Genomic DNA, 18675 nt, shown 5'->3' with positions numbered 1-18675 from the left:
TTTGAACATTTATGCCCATAATCTACTGACTCTTTAGTAGAAAAGGCTATTAAATTTCTATCCAGAAATTATCAACTTAACATTAAACATATAAAAATAAAACAAACACTTGTCATTTTATTTCTAAAAAGCAGCAGCAGGGGGCACCATGCATCCAAAGAAGAGAGAATTCCAAAAGCCTTCATTCACTTTTTAAGATTCATAAATAGCATGGAAGACTTCACTCCAAATTATTAATTCAATGGGTTATTTGAAATGGTACAAATACTCAGCTAAGGATTTCCTAGTTTTAAAAAGGCCACTACGAAATACTTGTACTAGTCAAACTGAGAAGAAAATATGTCTCAGGAATGCTCTATTTTTGTTTTTCTTTTTTACCAAAACAAGCTTCTCTAGTTCAAGGAACAAATTTTCTGGACTTTCTTCTTTGCTTTGTAGAAGCTGTTTTAACTCTGCAGCATTAATACTCATCGTCCGTGTTGGATGAGCTCCCTCTACTTCCATGAGACCACTATCATCTCCACAACATCCCTGTAAATGTCACACACAAATTAAATTTGAGAGCAGAGAAATTTGCACAGATGCTTCCAAACATTCAGATATTTAAGCCAAATGCTGCAATCTTCCCTTCAATGTTTTGGTTTTACATCAGTAGAAATGGCTAGTTTTAAGAAGGATTTAGCTCTAAGATTAAATAAGTTTTCTTTGAGTAAGGCTCACAAAATAAATAGGTAAACCCAGGTATTTAATTTACTGGCACTCAGATTTCTCAACAAAAATATCCAATGGCAAATACACTGGCATTTGTAGGACATGTAACATACTGATTGATGCTAAAGAGTTAATAAAATGTTTGCTATAACAAAGAACTGACAAAACCTGAAATTATCCTTGTGAAGATAAGGCAAACAACTATTTTCTACTTTTAAAAAGTATGCTACATAATAGAATAAATTTTGGAGTGATAAAAGTTCAATACAAGAAAATCCTTCCAGCAAAATAAATCTTGGTTCATGTTAATAAAAGCATCCATATTGTCCCATATGAATGAACACTTATGATAGAGAGTCATGTACCTATCTAAGGGCAGTTTCAAATCTTTAGAACACAGTCCTGTTTTAAATGGCTCAAAATGAATATGGTCTCTTGGGAGTAAGATTCACAAAATGAAAGTGTGCACACAAATGTGGATGAAGGATTTAGTACTTTAAAATGGGCATAAAGAATTAAAATTTTGTTTGGAGTTCATACCATTTGTCCTATAACCAAGCAAATATCAATGAAGGCTGAATGAAAATTATTCTTGACAAAATCCCACTCAAACTGACGCTGTGCCAGAAGTACACTTGCTCCTTTCAGAAAACATCAGATTGAAGAAGTGATTTATACTGTGTTAGGAATACAATTTTAATGAAAAATCCAATAAACATTCAGTCTTTAAGGGTTTTATTTGCTCTGTTGAGAGGTGTGGGTAGGTTAGTAAGTGGTCTAGCCCATGCTTTATTTAAAAAATAATAAGAAAATAAGTTAAAAATAATCAAAGTACACAAACATGAACAGATAATGAAAAGTTCTCTTTAAAGAAACAGTCCTCTAAAGGCTGAAAAAAAATATTACAAGAAAAGAAAACTACAGACCAGTATTTCTCATGAACACAGACGCAAAAATCATCAACAAAACATAAACAATTACTAATCAGCAATTAATAATGGAGCTAAGTGGGACTTATCCCCTGTATACAAGGCTGGTTCAACAATCTAAAATCAATTAATGTAATCTATCACATCAAAGGGCTGAAGAAGAAAAGCCACATGATCATATTAATAAATGCAGAAAAAGCATCTGACAAAATCCAACACCCATTCATGATAAAAATTCAGCAAACTAGGAATAGAGAGGGGAACTTCTTTAACTTGATAAAGAACATATACAAAAAAACCTATGGCTAACATCACCAAATGGTGAGAAACAGAAGCTTTCTTGCTAAGATCAGGGACAAGGCAAGAACATTCCCTCTTTGCCATTCTTTTTCAACATTGTCCTAAAGTCCTCGATAACGCAGTAAGACAAGGGAAATAAAAGGAAAACAGATTGAGAAGGAAGAAATCAAAATGTCTTTGAATCCTAATATAAACTATGTACTTTGGGCAATAATTAAATGTCAATGTGGGTTAATCAACTATAACAAATGTATCACTGTGGTATGACATGTCAAGAGTGGGACAGTCTGTGTGTGGGGGGCAAAGGGCATATGGGAATTCTCTGTATCTTTCAATCAATTTTGCTAAGAACTTTAAATTCCTTCAAAAATTTAAGCATATTTAAAAGGGGGGGAGTGGGAGGAGCCAGTGGAGGAAGATCAAGGTCACTGAAGTTTACTGACATAGATAAACTTTATGTTAATAGATAAAAAAAAACAAAAAAAGTATTGAGGGGAAATATAAAAGCTATGAACAAAGTAAAATATTTAGAATGATCTAAAATTTTCATTTACCCATACTATCTTTCTTTTTCATTATTATGAATAGAAACAGTTTTGAACAAAATAAAATGGATTTTAAATTCTAATTCAGTCTAAAAGTAGGCTTAGGGCTGGTGTGGTGGCTCATGCCTGTAATCCTAGCACTCTGGGAGGCCGAGGTGGGTGGATTGCTCAAGGTCAGGAGTTCAAAACCAGCTTGAGGGAGACCCCGTCTCTACTATAAAAAAAAATAGAAAGAAATTAATCGGCCAACTAACATATATATGTAAAAAAAAAATTAGCCGGGCATGGTAGTGCATGCCTGTAGTCCCAGCTACTCGGGAGGCTGAGACAGGAGGATTGCTTGAGCCCAGGAGATTGAGGTTGCTGTGAGCTAGGCTGTCGCCATGGCACTCACTCTAATCTGGGCAACAAAGCGAGACTCTGTCTCCAAAAAAAAAAAAAAAAAAAGAATATATCAAAGAATTAAATGTTTGGAAGGAAAATTGACACAATATTCTGCAAGAAAGTAGAGATCTAAACATTATTATTTAGATCTAAAAGAACTAAATACAAATTCTGGAGTGGAACACTTTCAATAACTGACATGAAAAATTCACCAGAAAATTCAACAGCAGAGTTGGAGCTGGCAAAAGAATCAGTGAACTTGATGTTAAGTCAAGTGAGATTATCCACTTTAAGAAAAAAAAAAAAAAAAAAAAGAATGAAGACCATAGACGTAGCCTCAGAGATCTGTAGGATACCATCAAGATCAGCAACATATACATAATAGGAGTCCCAAAAGAAGAAGAAGAAAAGAGCCAGAAAGAATGTGTGAAGAAATAATGGTTGAAAACTTTCCAAATTTAATTAAAAGTATTAATTTATACTTCCAAAAGGCTCAACACACTCTAAGTATGTTAATCTCAAAGAGATCTACACTCAGATACATCATAATCAAACTGTTAGGAGCCAAAACAAAGAATCTTAAAAGTACCAAAAGTGAGGTAACACAACCCATAAAAGGGATTCACATTAAGAACAGCACTGGCCGGGCGCTGTGGCTCACGCCTGTAATCCTAGCTCTTGGGAGGCCGAGGCGGGCGGATTGCTCAAGGTCAGGAGTTCAAAACCAGCCTGAGCAAGAGCAAGACCCCGTCTCTACTATAAATAGAAAGAAATTAATTGGCCAACTGATATATATATATAAAATTAGCCGGGCATAGTGGCGCATGCCTGTAGTCCCAGCTACTCGGGAGGCTGAGGCAGAAGGATCACTCTAGCCCAGGAGTTTGAGGTTGCCGTGAGCTAGGCTGACGCCACGGCACTCACTCTAGCCTGGACAACAAAGCGAGACTCTGTCTCAAAAAAAAAAAAAAAAAAAAAAAGAACAGCACTGATTTCTCACTTTAGAGTTCATGGAAGCAAGAAGGCAGGAAGATATATTCAAAGTGTTGAAAGAATAAGACTATCAACCAAGAATCCTATAACCAGTAAAATTATCCTTCAAAAATGAGGGAGAAATTAAGACATTCCTGGATTTAAAAAAACAAAGAGAATTTGTCACTAGCAGATCTTCACTACAAAAAAATACTACAGAGAGTCCTTCCAATTGAAATGAAAGGACATTAGACAGTAATCTGAATGCAAGTGAAGCAATAAAGAGTGCCAATAAAGACTAACTACAAAGGTAAATATAAAAGATAGCACAAATATATTTTGTTTATAACTCTTTTCTTCTATCTGAATTAAAAGACAGCTGAATAAAGCAATTACTATCTATTCAGTGTGGATGAATAAAAATGCCCTTTATATGACAATAACAGCATAAAGGAGGGGGTAAGAAACAGAACTATATTACACCAATCTTTGTTTACTTTTGGAAATAAGTTGGTTTTTGTGTTTGGTTTTTTTTGAGACAGAGTCTCACTTTGTTGCCCAGGCTAGAGTGAGTGCAATGGCATCAGCCTAGCTCACAGCAACCTCAAACTCTTGGGCTCAAGCAATCCTACTGCCTCAGCCTCCCGACTAGCTAGGACTACAGGCATGCGCCACCATGCCCGGCTAATTTTTCTATATATATTAGTTGGCCAATTAATTTCTTTCTATTTATAGTAGAGACGGGTGTCGCTCTTGCTCAGGCTGGTTTTGATCTCCTGACCTCGAGCAATCCGCCCGCCTCGGCCTCCCAGAGTGCTAGGATTACAGGCCTTAGCCACCACGTCCGGCCTTAAGTTGGTATTAATTTGATTTAAATTGTTTTAAGTTAAGAAGCTGGTCAGGCACGGTGGCTCATGCCTGTAATCCTAGCACTTTGTGAGGCAGAGGCAGGAGGATCACTCTAGGTCAGGAGTTGAGACCAGCCTGAGCAAGAGCGAGACCCTGTCTCTACAAAAAATTAGAAAAATTAGCCAGGCATGGTGGCATGTGCCTGCAGTCCCAGCTACTTGGGAGGCTGAGGCAAGAGGATCACTTGAGCCCAGGAGCTTTAGATTGCAGTGTGTTATGATGACATCACCACATTCTAGCCCAGGCAACAGAGTGAGACCCTGTCTCAAAAAACAAAAACACTAATTACAGTCTCCAGGCCAATCACTAAAAAAAAAACACTAAGGAAAAAAATTAGTAAAACAAACAATAAAGAAGTTAAAATGGCACAGTAGAAAATATCTGTTTAACATAAAAGGCTCATGGAAATAAAGAAACTAAAAAGATATAAGATATACAAGATGTAAATAGCAAAACTCAGACATAAATCCTACTTTATCAGTAACTAAACATAAATGAATATGCCAATCAAAAGAGAGATTGGCAGAATGTAAAAAATGATCTAACCTATATGCTATCTACAAGAGACATACTTAAGATTAAAAAACACACCAGGCGTGGTGGTTCACGCTTGTAATCCTAGCACTCTGGGAGGCCGAGGCAGGCGGATTGCTCAAGGTTAGGAGTTCAAAACCAGCCTGAGCGAGACCCTGTCTCTACTATAAAAATAGAAAGAAATTAATTGGCCAACTAATATATATATATAAAATTAGCCAGGCATGGTGGCGCGTGCCTGTAGTCCCAGCTACTCAGGAGGCTGAGGCAGGAGGATTGCTTGAGCCCAGGAGTTTGAGGTTGCTGTGAGCTAGGCTGACGCCACGGCACTCACTCTAGCCTGGGCAACAAAAGCAAGATTCTGTCTCAAAAAAAAAAAAAAAAAAGATTAAAAAACACAAAAAGGTAAAGTAAAAGAATAAAAAAAAATACATACTATACAAACAATAACCAAAGCAGAGCTGGAGTTGGCTATACTAATAAGACAAATATTTAGACAAAAGTTATTATTAAAGACTAAGAAGGAAATATTTTATGATAATAAAAGAGTCTGGAAGACATTATAAATATAATATGAAACTGACAACAGAGTCTGGAGATACATGAAACAAAAACCGGATTAGAGGGAGACAATTCAATAATAATTGGCAACTTCAGCAACACACTTTCAATAGTGGACATAAGTAGGCAGAAAAGCAACAAGGAAATAGAAGGTGAACCACTATAAATCAACTACTCCTGACATTTGTATAGCATTCCACAAAACAGCAGCAGAAGACACAATATTTTTAAGCACATGGAACATTCTGGAGGATAGACCATATCCTTGGCTAGAATGCAAGGTTGGTTAAACATGCAATAATCAATGTAATACACTATTCAATAGAATATGGAGAAAAACCAAATTATCATCTCAATAGACTCAGAAAAATCAGTTGACAAAACTCAACAACCTTTCATGATAAAAACACTTACACTAGGAATCAAATGGACCATCCTCAACTTGCTAAAGAGCATCTATGAAAATCCCATAGCTAACATATTAAATGGTGAAAGACTAAAAGCATTCTCCCTAAGATCAGGAGCAAAACAAAGATATACACTTTTGCCATTTCTATTAAACATTGTTCTGGAGGTTCTTGTGAGGGAAATTAGATAATAAAAAGAAATAAAAGACATCCAGATTGGAAAGGAAAAAGTAAAAACATCGCTATTTGTAGATGACATGATCTTATGTATAGAAAATCTTAAGAAAGCCACTCAAAAACTATTAGAACTAATCACTGAGTTCAGCGAAGTTGCAAGACACAAAATACAAAAATCAATTGTAAGGCAGGGCACAGTGGCCATGCCTATAATCCTAACACTTTGGGAGGCTGAGGTCAAAGGAATGCTCAAGGCCTAGAGTTCCAGATCAGCTCGGGCAACACAGTAAAACATCATTTCTACAAAAAGTTTTCAAAAAAAATTAGCTGGGTATGGTGGTGTGCACCTGTAGTCCCAGCTACACAGGAGGCTGAAGCAGGAGGACCACTTGCACCCAGGAATTCAAGGTTACAGTGAACTATGATCAGGCCACTGCACTCCAGCCTGAGAAACAGCAAGATCCTGCCTCTAAAATAAAAAAAATAAATTGTATTTCTAAACACTAGCAATAAACAATCCAGAAATGAAATTAAGAAAATAATTCCATTTATAATAGCATCCAAAACCTCCACCACCCCTACATACCAGATACCACACTTCCCATACTAGGGCCATAAGCGTAACAAATGAGGTATAAGCCTTGTACGCTAACGACTATAAAACAACGTTGAAACTAAAGATGACCTAAATAGATGGAAAGACAACCTACTATCTCCATGGATATGAAAACTTAATACTGTTAACAAAGTAATATTCTGAAAACTGACCTACAGATTCAACAGTTCGAATCAAAATCCTAGCAGCCCTTGTTGTAGAATTGAAATAAAGACAGAGAATAGATTAGTGGTTGTCAGGGTTAGGGGGAAAGAAGAATTGGGGAGTTTCTGCTAATGGGGATGAAGCTTCTTTTTGAGGGGATAAAAATGTTCTGAAATTAGATAGTGGCAATGGCTTCGTGATTTTATAAATACACTGAAAAACACTGAATTGTCAGTTTACAAGGGTGAATTTTATGACATGTGAATTATAATTCAATAAAAATACTAAAAAATGAGCAAGGAGGAGAAATTTATGGTAATGGGGATGAAACGATAAAATAGGGAGTGAAGTACAAAAGGTTTTGTGCATAAAACTGACAAGAATCAGCTACTGTTGAAGATGATGATTATGAGGGAAAGTTGGCTACTATTTCATGATTTCTATTTTGGAGGTCAGGGAAGATCAATAGTATGAAGGCAAGGCATATAAAACATAAAGGCACAGCTAATGGCACAGATAGCTATAAAAACAGATGACAGAAAAGGAATCAGGAAAAATACTAGGACAAGATCCAGGTCATAAGTAGAAATGAAGTGATGCATGGGTATTATTTTCTTCTGATTAAGAAAGGAAACAATAGATTAGAGGACAGGGAAAGAATCTAGGGGGTAAGGCGGGGTGCGGTGGCTCACGCCTGTAATCCTAGCACTCTGGGAGGCAGAGGCGGGTGGATTGCTCCAGGTCAGGAGTTCGAAACCAGCCTGAGCAAGAGCGAGACCCCATCTCTACTATAAATAGAAATAAATTAATTGGCAAACTAATATATATAGATAAATTAGCCGGGCATGGTGGCACATGCCTGTAGTCTCAGCTACTCGGGAGGCTGAGGCAGTAGGATGGCTTGAGCCCGGGAGATTCAGGTTGTTGTGAGTCAGGCTGATGCCACGGCACTCACTCTAGCCTGGGCAAAGAATCTAGGGGGTAGTAAAAGGATTTAGAGGTTAAAAAGGATGGCCTTGATCTTCTTAATGAAGGAGGTAAGAAAAGGAAATGCACTGATGAGGGATGAATAAAAGCATTAATTAGCAATCATGAGGGCCCAGCAAATTGTGGATAACATGAATGAATACTAGTTAGTTGTTTTTGATCAAAAAATGTTTAACTGATGACATGTGTAAGAAAATTTGTCAAACTAATATGTTAACAATGTATTACTTAAGATCTAAAGAAACTAATGATCAAACAGTCTTCCAACAAGTAAAATTCTAATCTCTTTAGGGCAGCATAGCTCTACTGTTAAATATATCACTCTTTCAGAATCAAAGTATCTGGTAAATGTAATCACTCTAACAAACTAGATATAACACAAACCAAGCAGTAATTTTCCAATAAAATTGTCAAGACAATAACTACAAACAAAGCTCAGGCAAGAAAGGCTTAGTAGATTAAATATTCTCAAAATAAATTACATGCATAAGAGAGAACACACTAACCAGTAAATTTATTTTTCATATGAAATCCCATATATTTATTTTAGCAATAATAGATTAAATAGGTCTTCTACAATTCTCCCCAAATAGAAATCTTAAATATGAGCTGAATTTCTTAAACCAGTATTGACAGAATACATACTGATCTATAGGGTGTGTATACATACATACACACACACACACACACAGACCCACAGGATGTGTACACACACAAACAAGCATTTCACAGGTAATACATCTAGGCACAGCTGGACTGCTGGATTACACTGCAGCAAAGCACCCCAGGACCTCTTAGAGCTTTTAATATACTAATGTGTATAGTTAATGGGTATTAATGTGCCCATTTCCAAAACTTTTTTTTTTTTTTTTTTTTTTGAGACAGAGTCTCACTTTGTTGTCCGGGCTAGAGTGAGTGCCGTGGCATCAGCCTAGCTCACAGCAACCTCAAACTCCTGGGCTCAAGCAATCTTGCTGCCTCAGCCTCCCAAGTAGCTGGGACTATAGGCATGTACCACCATGCCTGGCTAATTTTCTTTTTCTATATATATTAGTTAGCCAATTAATTTCTTTCTATTTTTAGTAGAGACAGGGTCTCGCTCTTACTCAGGCTGGTTTCGAACTCCTGAGCTTGAGCAATCCTCCCACCTCGGCCTCCCAGAGTGCTAGGATTATAGGCGTGAGCCACCGCACCCCACCGCCCATTTCCAAACTTATTTGACCCCAAACAAGTTTTTAAAGGCTAGCATATCTTTTTTTAAACTTTTAACTTGTTAAAATAGAGATGGGGTCTTGCTATGTTGGACAGGCTAGACTAGAACTCCTGGGATAAAGCAATCCTTCAGCCTCAGCCTCCTGAGTAGTTGGGACTATATGTGTGTGCCACTATGCCTAGCAGGGCAAGTATATTAATAACTTCCAGAATTGCGCCCATAATATACCATGATTTTTGGAAAATACTAATAATAGAAGTCTTAATTAAATTTTAACAATAAGATTTTAGAGTGGGAAAATAATCTTTAATTCATGTATCTCTCATGGATTTAAGACACTCTAGCATAATGTAATAAACTTTTTAGTCACCCCAAAATCACAATATCCAAAACACAATCAGTAAGTGCTTAATTAAATGACAAGTAAATAATTGAGAAACTCACAAAACTTGACTGTCCTGAATTACTCTAGTAAGGTAACTAAATGTCAGGAATTATAAAAAGGCACTAAGGTAGTATTTTTCTCTATTTAAGTTACAAAGTCATAAGGTATCAACAAATTAATGATGCCTACTAAAATAAAGTTGAATATATTCTACTCTTAAACATAAATTTTTTAAAAAATTAATCAAAAACCTGTATTTATAGTGAGGTGAGGGTGCAAAAAATCCCCACTATTCTAAGTTCTAAGATACTTTTGAAGTGATTTTTTCACTTATGACAAAGATTGTAAATTTAAGAAATACCAAGTATATATACACAATACACTTACCATTGTGTCAGAGTTAAGAATTTGTCTCATAAATTCCAAAAATGAAGATGCAAGTTCTCCTGTGTCCTTACTAAATGTGCTGACCACTCGTTTCAGTAAACTATGCAGAGCACTACTATTTTTCCTTAAAGAGCTATAAATAAAAAAAATAAAGAGATATTGTTTAAAAGACAAGCATATAAAACTAGTATAAGAAATGAACTATCTCAGTTCAAACAGAATAAAATTTAGTCTATCATTCTGAAAAATGTAAAAAGTACTTTGGTGTGTTTGTCTACAAAAACAATGTAACGAAGCAGTATCTATAGCTACCAAGTCCTTTTAAAGCTAAGCATCAAGCTCTTAAAAATTTTCCCCCAAATAATAAATTTATAAAACTTAACAAGAAACTTGCCATTTCTCTAATTTTTAAACTTTTTATAATCTGAGGATTTCTCTAACATAAGATTATAGCTATCTCAGAAGCCTGCCCAGAATGGCTAACTTAAGTAACTACTACAAGGAATAACTATCCTTATGACATTATAATCTGACAGAAGGAAATGGAGGGTATGGAGCAGAGGTCAGCAAACTTTTTCCATTAAGAGTCAGATGGTAAATATGATACATTGCAGATTCTTATGTAACTTAGTTTATCTTTTATACACAACAGCAGTCTCAGTCACAACTACTCAACTCTGCTAGTGCAGTGGGAAAGTAGTCTTATACAACACATAAATGATGGCTGGCCTGTATTTACAAAAACTGGCAGCAGGCTGGATGTGGTTTTGGGGCCGGTTTGCCAACCCCTGATATAGAAAGATTTCAGCGTTAATAAACAATCACAATATATATCTAAAGTCTAGAATTTAAGGGCAAAGTATTCTAATGTTCAATTATGTCCTTTAAGCTATAACATAATTAGCCAAAATGGAAGTAAGTATGATAACACTAAACATCTAGTGTCTGTATTTGGAAAATTGTTTAGATTTTGAGATCCCATTATACAAGACTTTGGTAAAGCAATATAAAAGGAAGAATGACGCCAGGCCCAGTGGCTCACAGCTGTAATCCCAACACTCCGGGAGGCCAAAGTGGGTGGGTCCTTTGAGCTCAGGAGTTTGAGACAAGCCTGAGCAAGAGCAAAACCTTGTCTCTACCAAAAATAGACAAAATTAGCCGGGCATGGTGGTGCATGCCTGTAGTCCCAGCTACTCAGGAGACTGAGGCAGAAGGATCGCTTGAGCCCATGTGTTTGAGGTTGCTGTGAGCTAGGCTGACGCCACAGCATTCTAGCTGGGGCAACAGAGTGACACTCTGTCTCAAAAAAAAAAATAAATAAATAAATAAAAACAAAAAGGAAGAATGATAAGACTCCTGGCTCTTGAGAACTTTATCACGAAATAATATGGTAAGGTACAACAAACAGAAATGAGATTAAACACACAGATAACACTGTCAATGGAAAAGCATGGGTTCAAAATTGGACCACAGTTACCAGCCAGTGCATACAATCATGAGCAAGTAAGTCATACTTTCATGGTCAATCAAAGACTGAGGCCTAATACATAGCTATTAGAATGTCTAAAATAAAAAATCTGTTAAAACCAAGTTCTGTTGCAGATGAGGAGCAACCAGAATTCTAACATTGCTGGTTGGAATACAAAATGGTATACCTACTTTGGCAAACAGTTTGATAATTTCTTGTAAGGTTAAACATACACCTACCATATGACCCAACAATCCTACTGATAGGTGTCTACCCAAGAGAAATGAAAATTTAGGTTCACACAAAAAAAACTGTTTCCGGCCGGGCGCTGTGGCTCACGCCTGTAATCCTAGCTCTTGGGAGGCGGGCGGATTGCTCAAGGTCAGGAGTTCAAAACCAGCCTGAGCAAGAGCGAGATCCCGTCTCTACTATAAATAGAAAGAAATTAATTGGCCAACTGATATATATATAAAAAATTAGCCGGGCATGGTGGCGCATGCCTGTAGTCCCAGCTACTCGGGAGGCTGAGGCAGGAGGATCGCTTGAGCCCAGGAGTTTGAGGTTGCTGTGAGCTAGGCTGACGCCACGGCACTCACTCTAGCCTGGACAACAAAGTGAGACTCTGTCTCAAAAAAAAAAAAAAAAAATGAAAAAAAAAAACTGTTTCCAAAGGTTTATAGCATCTTTACATATAACCACCAAAAATTACAAACAACCCAGATTGCTGGAATTTAGTTACCAATAAAAAGAACTATTGATTCATGTAACAAACTTAACAAATCTTAAGTGCTTTTTGCTAAATGAAAGAAGCAAGACCCAAAAGGGTAGATGCATAATTTCATTTATATGACATTCTATAAAAAGCAAACCTATGTGAATAAAATTACATCAGTAGTGGCTAGTGTTGGATAGAGGGGTTGTGTATAAAAGGGCAGCATAATAGAATGTTGGGGTGATGAAACTGCTCTGAATGGAACAGCAGTGATAAACATATGGCTCTAACTAAGCATTTGTCAAAATCCACAGAATTGTACACCACAAAACATAAATTTTACTGGATATAAAATTTTTTCAAAAATCAATCAGAATATGAGGAAAAAATAAGAATACAGACTACGAAAAATGAACCTAACCATATTACAAATGAATCATGTAATCATACTGAAAGAGATAAATAAGGACAGGACTAGGCCCGGAGCGGTGGCTCATGCCTGTAATCCTAGCACTCTGGGAAGCCAAGGCGGGCGGATTGCTCGAGGTCAGGAGTTCCAAACCAGCCTGAGCAAGAGCGAGACCCCATCTCTACTATAAATAGAAAGAAATTAATTGGCCAACTAATATATATATAGAAAAAATTAGCCGGGCATGGTAGCGCATGCCTGTAGTCCCAGCTACTCGGGAGGCTGAGGGCAGCAGGATTGCTTAAGCCCAGGAGTTTGAGGCTGCTGTAAGCTAGGCTGACGCCACGGCACTCTAACAGAGCCAACAGAGTGAGACTGTCTCAAAAAAATATATTAAAACGAGGTTAAGGCCGGGCGTGGTGGCTCACGCCTGTAATCCTAGCACTTTGGGAGGCCCAGGCGGGTGGATTGCTCAAGGTCAGGAGTTCGAAACCAGCCTGAGCGAGACCCCGTCTCTACCAAAAATAGAAATAAATTAATTGACCAACTAAAACTATATATACAAAAAATTAGCCGGGCATGGTGGCGCATGCCTGTAGTCCCAGCTACTCGGGAGGCTGAGGCAGTAGGATCGCTGAGCCCCAGAGACTGAGGTTGCTGTAAGCCAGGCTGACGCCATGGCACTCACTCTAGCCTGGGCAACAAAGTGAGACTCTGTCTCAAAAAAAAAAAAAAAAAAGAGGTTAATTTCCTAGTTTTGATAAATATAAACTGGGTGAAGGATATACCTGTACTCGGTGCTATTATTTTTGCAATTCCTCTGGAAATCTAAAAGTATCTAAAGAAAAAAATATTTTTTCTGAAGTATAACCTGCCTCAGGATTGTTGTGAGGACTATATGAGAAAATATAGGAAAAAGTATATAGTGACTTGTTAAGAAAAAACAGATCATGTGCTATCTCTGCTTAAAACGGCCCTTATAATAATTCCAAAGGGCCTTGGTGATATTTCCCCCACCTCATGCCCCCATTACCTCTATAACCAGATACCCTAAAATTTTTCTCCTTGTCGACTCCAAGAGCTGCCTCTGTGGCCTCAGGGCGGATTCTCAGACATCTCAGGCATGCTTTTTTGCAATTGTTCTCCCCAGGATATTAGCACGTTTCATTCTTTACCTCTGTTCAAGGCCCAGCTTTTCAGTTACAGCAAGGACTTCCCTGATCAAGTTTGTTCCCATATTTCAAATGGCAATTCCGACCCTCACTCTGGTGTTCACTATCCCTCTCCTTTGGTTTATGTTTTCTCTGTTACACACTATGTATTTTATTTACAACCTCCAGTAGAATGAGAGCACAAAGAAGACACAGATTTTTCTTCTTTTTTCTGAATCTCTAGCACCTAAAATCAGTGTATGGTCCACAGAAGGCATTCAATAAATATCTGTGAACTAGATGAATCTAGTATCCAATTCCATTCCTTCATCGTGCCTACTATGTATCAGGTTTCTAGGTGCTGGGGAAAGAGTATAGTCAAGAAGACACAGTTCCTGTCCTAATGCAGCTTATATTCTAGACAGAGAGATAACCAAATAAGTTACAAATCTATATAATCTAATGTATAAATATAGTGAAAAATATGATGAAGGATAGGGAACAAGGACACAAAGGGCAGGGTATTTTGGATAGGCTGTTTAAACAGGACATATATTTATGCAGATTCCTGAGTGAAATGATGAAATAAATCATGAAAGAATCTAGGAGAAAAACACTTCAGGGAAAATAAAAAGCCTGGAGAAATGAGCTTGACAGCAGAACAAAAAGTGAAGATAAATGGACTATTTTTTATTAGTTTTATTAGATAAGTCAAAAGCTAGATTGTGGGGGGAGGGGGAAAAATGGGCATTTACTGAAACCTTAAAATCTGTACCCCCATAATATGCCGAAATAAAAAAAAAGCTAGATTGTATGAAGCTCTACTATTATATCAAGGACTTGTTTGGATTTTATTTGAGGTACAACAGGAAAGCATTAGAAGGATTTCAGCAGAACAATGACATATTTCTGTTTTAAGTTTAAAAAAATTACTCTGGCTGCTGAGAGAATGACTTTTAGAGACAATAGTGGAAGCAAGGAGACCAGTTAAGAGGCTATGCAAGAAATGATTGTGGCCTGGATAAGGCCAGTAGCTATGAAGATGGAGAAAATCAATCTGATTCAGGATATATTTTGGAGAAATAATCCACAAGAATAATGAGATGCCCATTGGACAGCCAAGTAGAAATGTCAAGTAGATTAATGAGCTACACAGAGCTTAGCAGAAAGATAAAAGCCAAAAAGGAAAAAGAGAATAGGTTAAGATGACTTAGGAAAAAATTACAGATAAGAAAAGGTCCTCAGAAAACTGGGCATATATATGTGTGTGTGTGTGTATATACACACACACACACACACATATATATGATGGAGTACCACTCGGCCATAAAAAGGAATGAAACAATGTTTTTTGCAGCGACTTGGAGGGAAGTAAAGACCATCATCCTAAGTATCCTACGAATGGAAAACAAATACCGTATGTTCTCACTTATAAGTGGGAGTTAGACGATGGGTATGTATGCTAATACAAAGCAGAATGATGGACACAGCAAACTAAGGAGGAGGGTGGGAGGTGATATGAGGGATCAAAAATTACAGATGAGGCTCACGCCTGTAATCCTAAGGCGGGAGACCAGGAGTTCAAGATCAGCCTAAGAGTGAGACCCCATCTCTACAAAAAATAGCTGGGCGTGGTGGCACGTGCCTGTAATCCCAGCTACTTGGGAGGCTGAGGCAGGAGGATTGCTTCAGCCCAGGGGTTTGAGGCTGCAGTGAGCTATGATGATGCCACTGCACTCTAGCCTGGGAAACAGAATAAAAAAAAATTATGTGTTGAGTAAATGTATACTATGCAAGCAACAAGTACACTAAAAGCCCTGATTTCATCACTATACATTTCATCCATGAAACACAAAACACTTGTACCCTCAAAATGTATTGGAGGTAAAAAAAAAAAAAAAAAACCACAAATAAAAATAACATAAATTTAAAAAATACATTAAATAGTTGTATATGTAAAAACACAACTATTTACATAGCACTTACATTGTATTAGGTATTACAAGTAATTACAAGTAATCTAGAGATAATTTAAAACATGTAAGAGAATGTGCATAGGTTATACGGCTGAGTAGTAGTCCATCATATATATATACACACACACACACCCCCCACACACATTTTGTTTATCCCTTTTGTTGTTTTTTATAATATTTTCAATCACAGTTGAATCCACAGATACAGAATCCATGGAAATGGAAGGCTGACTGTATTTTGTTTTCTAGAGGAATGGCTGAGTTAAAATTAATTTGAGGCCGGGCACGGTGGCTCACGCCTGTAATCCTAGCACTCTGGGAGGCTGGGAGGCCGGGGCAGGAAGATTGCTCAAGGTCAGGAGTTAGAGACCAACCTGAGCAAGAACTTCTCTACTAAAAATAGAAAGAAATTAATCGGCCAACTAAAAATATATAGAAAAAATTAGCCGGGCATGGTGGTGCATGCCTGTAGTCCCAGCTACTCAGGGGGCTGAGGCAGAAGGATTGCTTGAGCCCAGGAGTTTGAGGTTGCTGTGAGGTAGGCTGATGCCACGGCACTCTAGCCCGGGTAACAGAGTTGAGACTCTGTCTCAAAAACAAACAAACAAAAAAAGGATTTCTTTCTAGATACTGTATCATGCTCACACTGTTTATCTATTCAGTCTATATCTTTAATCCCAAAGATTCTAGCATGGCATTTCACTGCTAATGAATCTTTTACACAAACACAAAATTTCTCTCATGAAAGAAATCATACCTACAACTTTCTACAATAAGTATAAAGTAATTAATTTGGAGGAGGAGAGTGACAATGAAAAAATTAAATCTAAGAGTATATTAGACAAAGCATTACCTTTTTAAATGAAATAATCCATAATCATGCTCTGCAAGAAACATCATTGTTCTGACACATGTCAGTAAACAGTTGTAACTGCTTTCAGAGTTAGCTAGTGTAGCCAATAGACAGTCACAGATTGAGGCCATCAATTCTTTGTTTGGTAGAGAATTGGAGAGCTGCTCCAGTTCAGAAACAGAACCTTCAGAAGAGCCTGGCAAAATAAGTGCAATGTCCTGTTGGGGAGGAAGGAAGCAGGAAAAAAATAGATAAAATTATAAAATTATTATCACCATCACTTAGCATTTTTGAGAAATACATAGCAATTAATACTTAATAACTATTTCATAAAACTACTATTGCTATGGTGTCATCCCAAACATACATTTAAACACATTTTTTTTTTTTTTTTTGAGACAGAGTCTTGCTTTGTTGCCTAGGCTAGAGTGAGTGCTGTGGCGTCAGCCTAGCTCACAGCAACCTCAAACTCCTGGGCTCAAGCAATCCTTCTGCCTCAGCCTCCCGAGTAGCTGGGACTACAGGCATACGCCACCATGCCGGGCTAACTTTTTTTTTTATATATATCAGTTGGCCAATTAATTTCTTTCTATTTATAGTAGAGACGGGGTCTCACTCTTGCTCAGGCTGGTTTCGAACTCCTGACCTGGAGCAATCCGCCCACCTCGGCCTCCCAAAGAGCTAGGATTACAGGCGTGAGCTACCGCGCCCGGCTAAACACATTAAGAATAAAAAATATGTGCTCACTTCAGCAGCACATATACTAAAATTAGAAAAATACAGAGAAGATTAGCATGGCCCCTGCGCAAAGATGACACACAAATTTATGAAGCATTTTATATTTTTGAGGAGGGGATAGGTATGTTCACACCTAATGAGTGGGGTAAGCACCAACTGGGGGATGAACACGCTTTAAGCTCTGACTTGGGTGACATTGTATGTAACCCAAACATTTGTATCCCTGTAATATGCCAAGATTAAGAAAAAAAAAGAATAAAGAAATCATTTTGCCTCTTTATTAAAGGTAATAAAAGAATACAGGCCGGGCGCGGTGGCTCATGCCTGTAATCCTAGCTCTCTGGGAGGCCGAGGCGGGCGGATTGCTCAAGGTCAGGAGTTCGAAACCAGCCTGAGCAAGAGCGAGACCCCGTCTCTACTATAAATAGAAAGAAATTAATTGGCCAACTAATATATATAGAAAAAATTAGCCGGGCATGGTGGCACATGCCTGTAGTCCCAGCTACTCGGGAGGCTGAGGCAGAAGGATTGTTTGAGCCCAGGAGTTTGAGGTTGCTGTGAGCTAGGCTGACGCCACGGCACTCACTCTAGCCTAGGCAACAAAGCGAGACACTGTCTCAAAAAAAAATAAATAAATAAAAGAATACACACCTAAAGAAATAAAGACAGGCCGGGCATGGTGGCTCACGCCTGTAATCCTAGCACTCTGGGAGGCTGAGGCAGGCTGATTGCTCCAGGTCAGGAGTTCAAAACCAGCCTGAGCAAGACCGAGACCCCGTCTCTACTATAAATAGAAAGAAATTAATTGGCCAACTGATATATATAGAAAAATCAGCCAGGCATGGTGGTGCATGCCTGTAGTCCCAGCTACTCGGGAGCCTGAGGAGAAGGATTGCTTGAGCCCAGGAGTTTGAGGTTGCTGTGAGCTAGGCTGATGCCAGGGCACTCACTCTAGCCTGGGCAACAAAGTGAGACTCTGTCTCTAAATAAATAAATAAATAAAGACTTAAATATTTTACTTTACATTATTTTTACTCTAAAAGAATATCTTTAAAAAATATTTCTTTTCTTTTTTTTTTTTTTGACACAGAGTCTCATTGTGTTGCCCAGGCTAGAGTGCCATGGCGTCAGTCTAGCTCACAGCAACCTCAAACTCCTAGGCTCAAGTGATCCTCCTGCCTCAGCCTCCCGAGTAGCTGGGACTACA

The 18675-nt window shown here is 37.8% G+C and overlaps 1 protein-coding gene and 1 non-coding gene across 3 annotated transcripts in view; one reads left to right on the top strand and one right to left on the bottom strand.

The window, feature by feature from the left end:
• VIRMA (vir like m6A methyltransferase associated) overlaps positions 1-18675 on the bottom strand; it is a 72323-nt gene that overhangs the window by 10297 nt on the left and 43351 nt on the right. The window contains exons 16-18 of one of the 2 annotated variants that reach the window (XM_012772850.3): positions 16731-16948; positions 10162-10294; positions 379-531 (exon numbers count right to left, since the gene is read on the bottom strand). In XM_012772850.3, coding sequence (XP_012628304.1) covers positions 379-531; positions 10162-10294; positions 16731-16948 — 504 coding nt within the window. The remainder of the gene's footprint in view (positions 1-378; positions 532-10161; positions 10295-16730; positions 16949-18675) is intronic. The other variant, XM_076005155.1, reaches the window with a different exon arrangement.
• LOC142872008 (U6 spliceosomal RNA) lies at positions 17470-17576 on the top strand. Its single transcript, XR_012920258.1, has one exon. It is a non-coding gene; the product is annotated as a U6 spliceosomal RNA (small nuclear RNA).

The sequence above is a fragment of the Microcebus murinus genome, chromosome 7, assembly GCF_040939455.1.
Source record: "Microcebus murinus isolate Inina chromosome 7, M.murinus_Inina_mat1.0, whole genome shotgun sequence".
NCBI classification, from domain to species: Eukaryota; Metazoa; Chordata; class Mammalia; order Primates; family Cheirogaleidae; genus Microcebus; species Microcebus murinus.
This window is presented reverse-complemented; position numbering and strand designations above follow the sequence as displayed.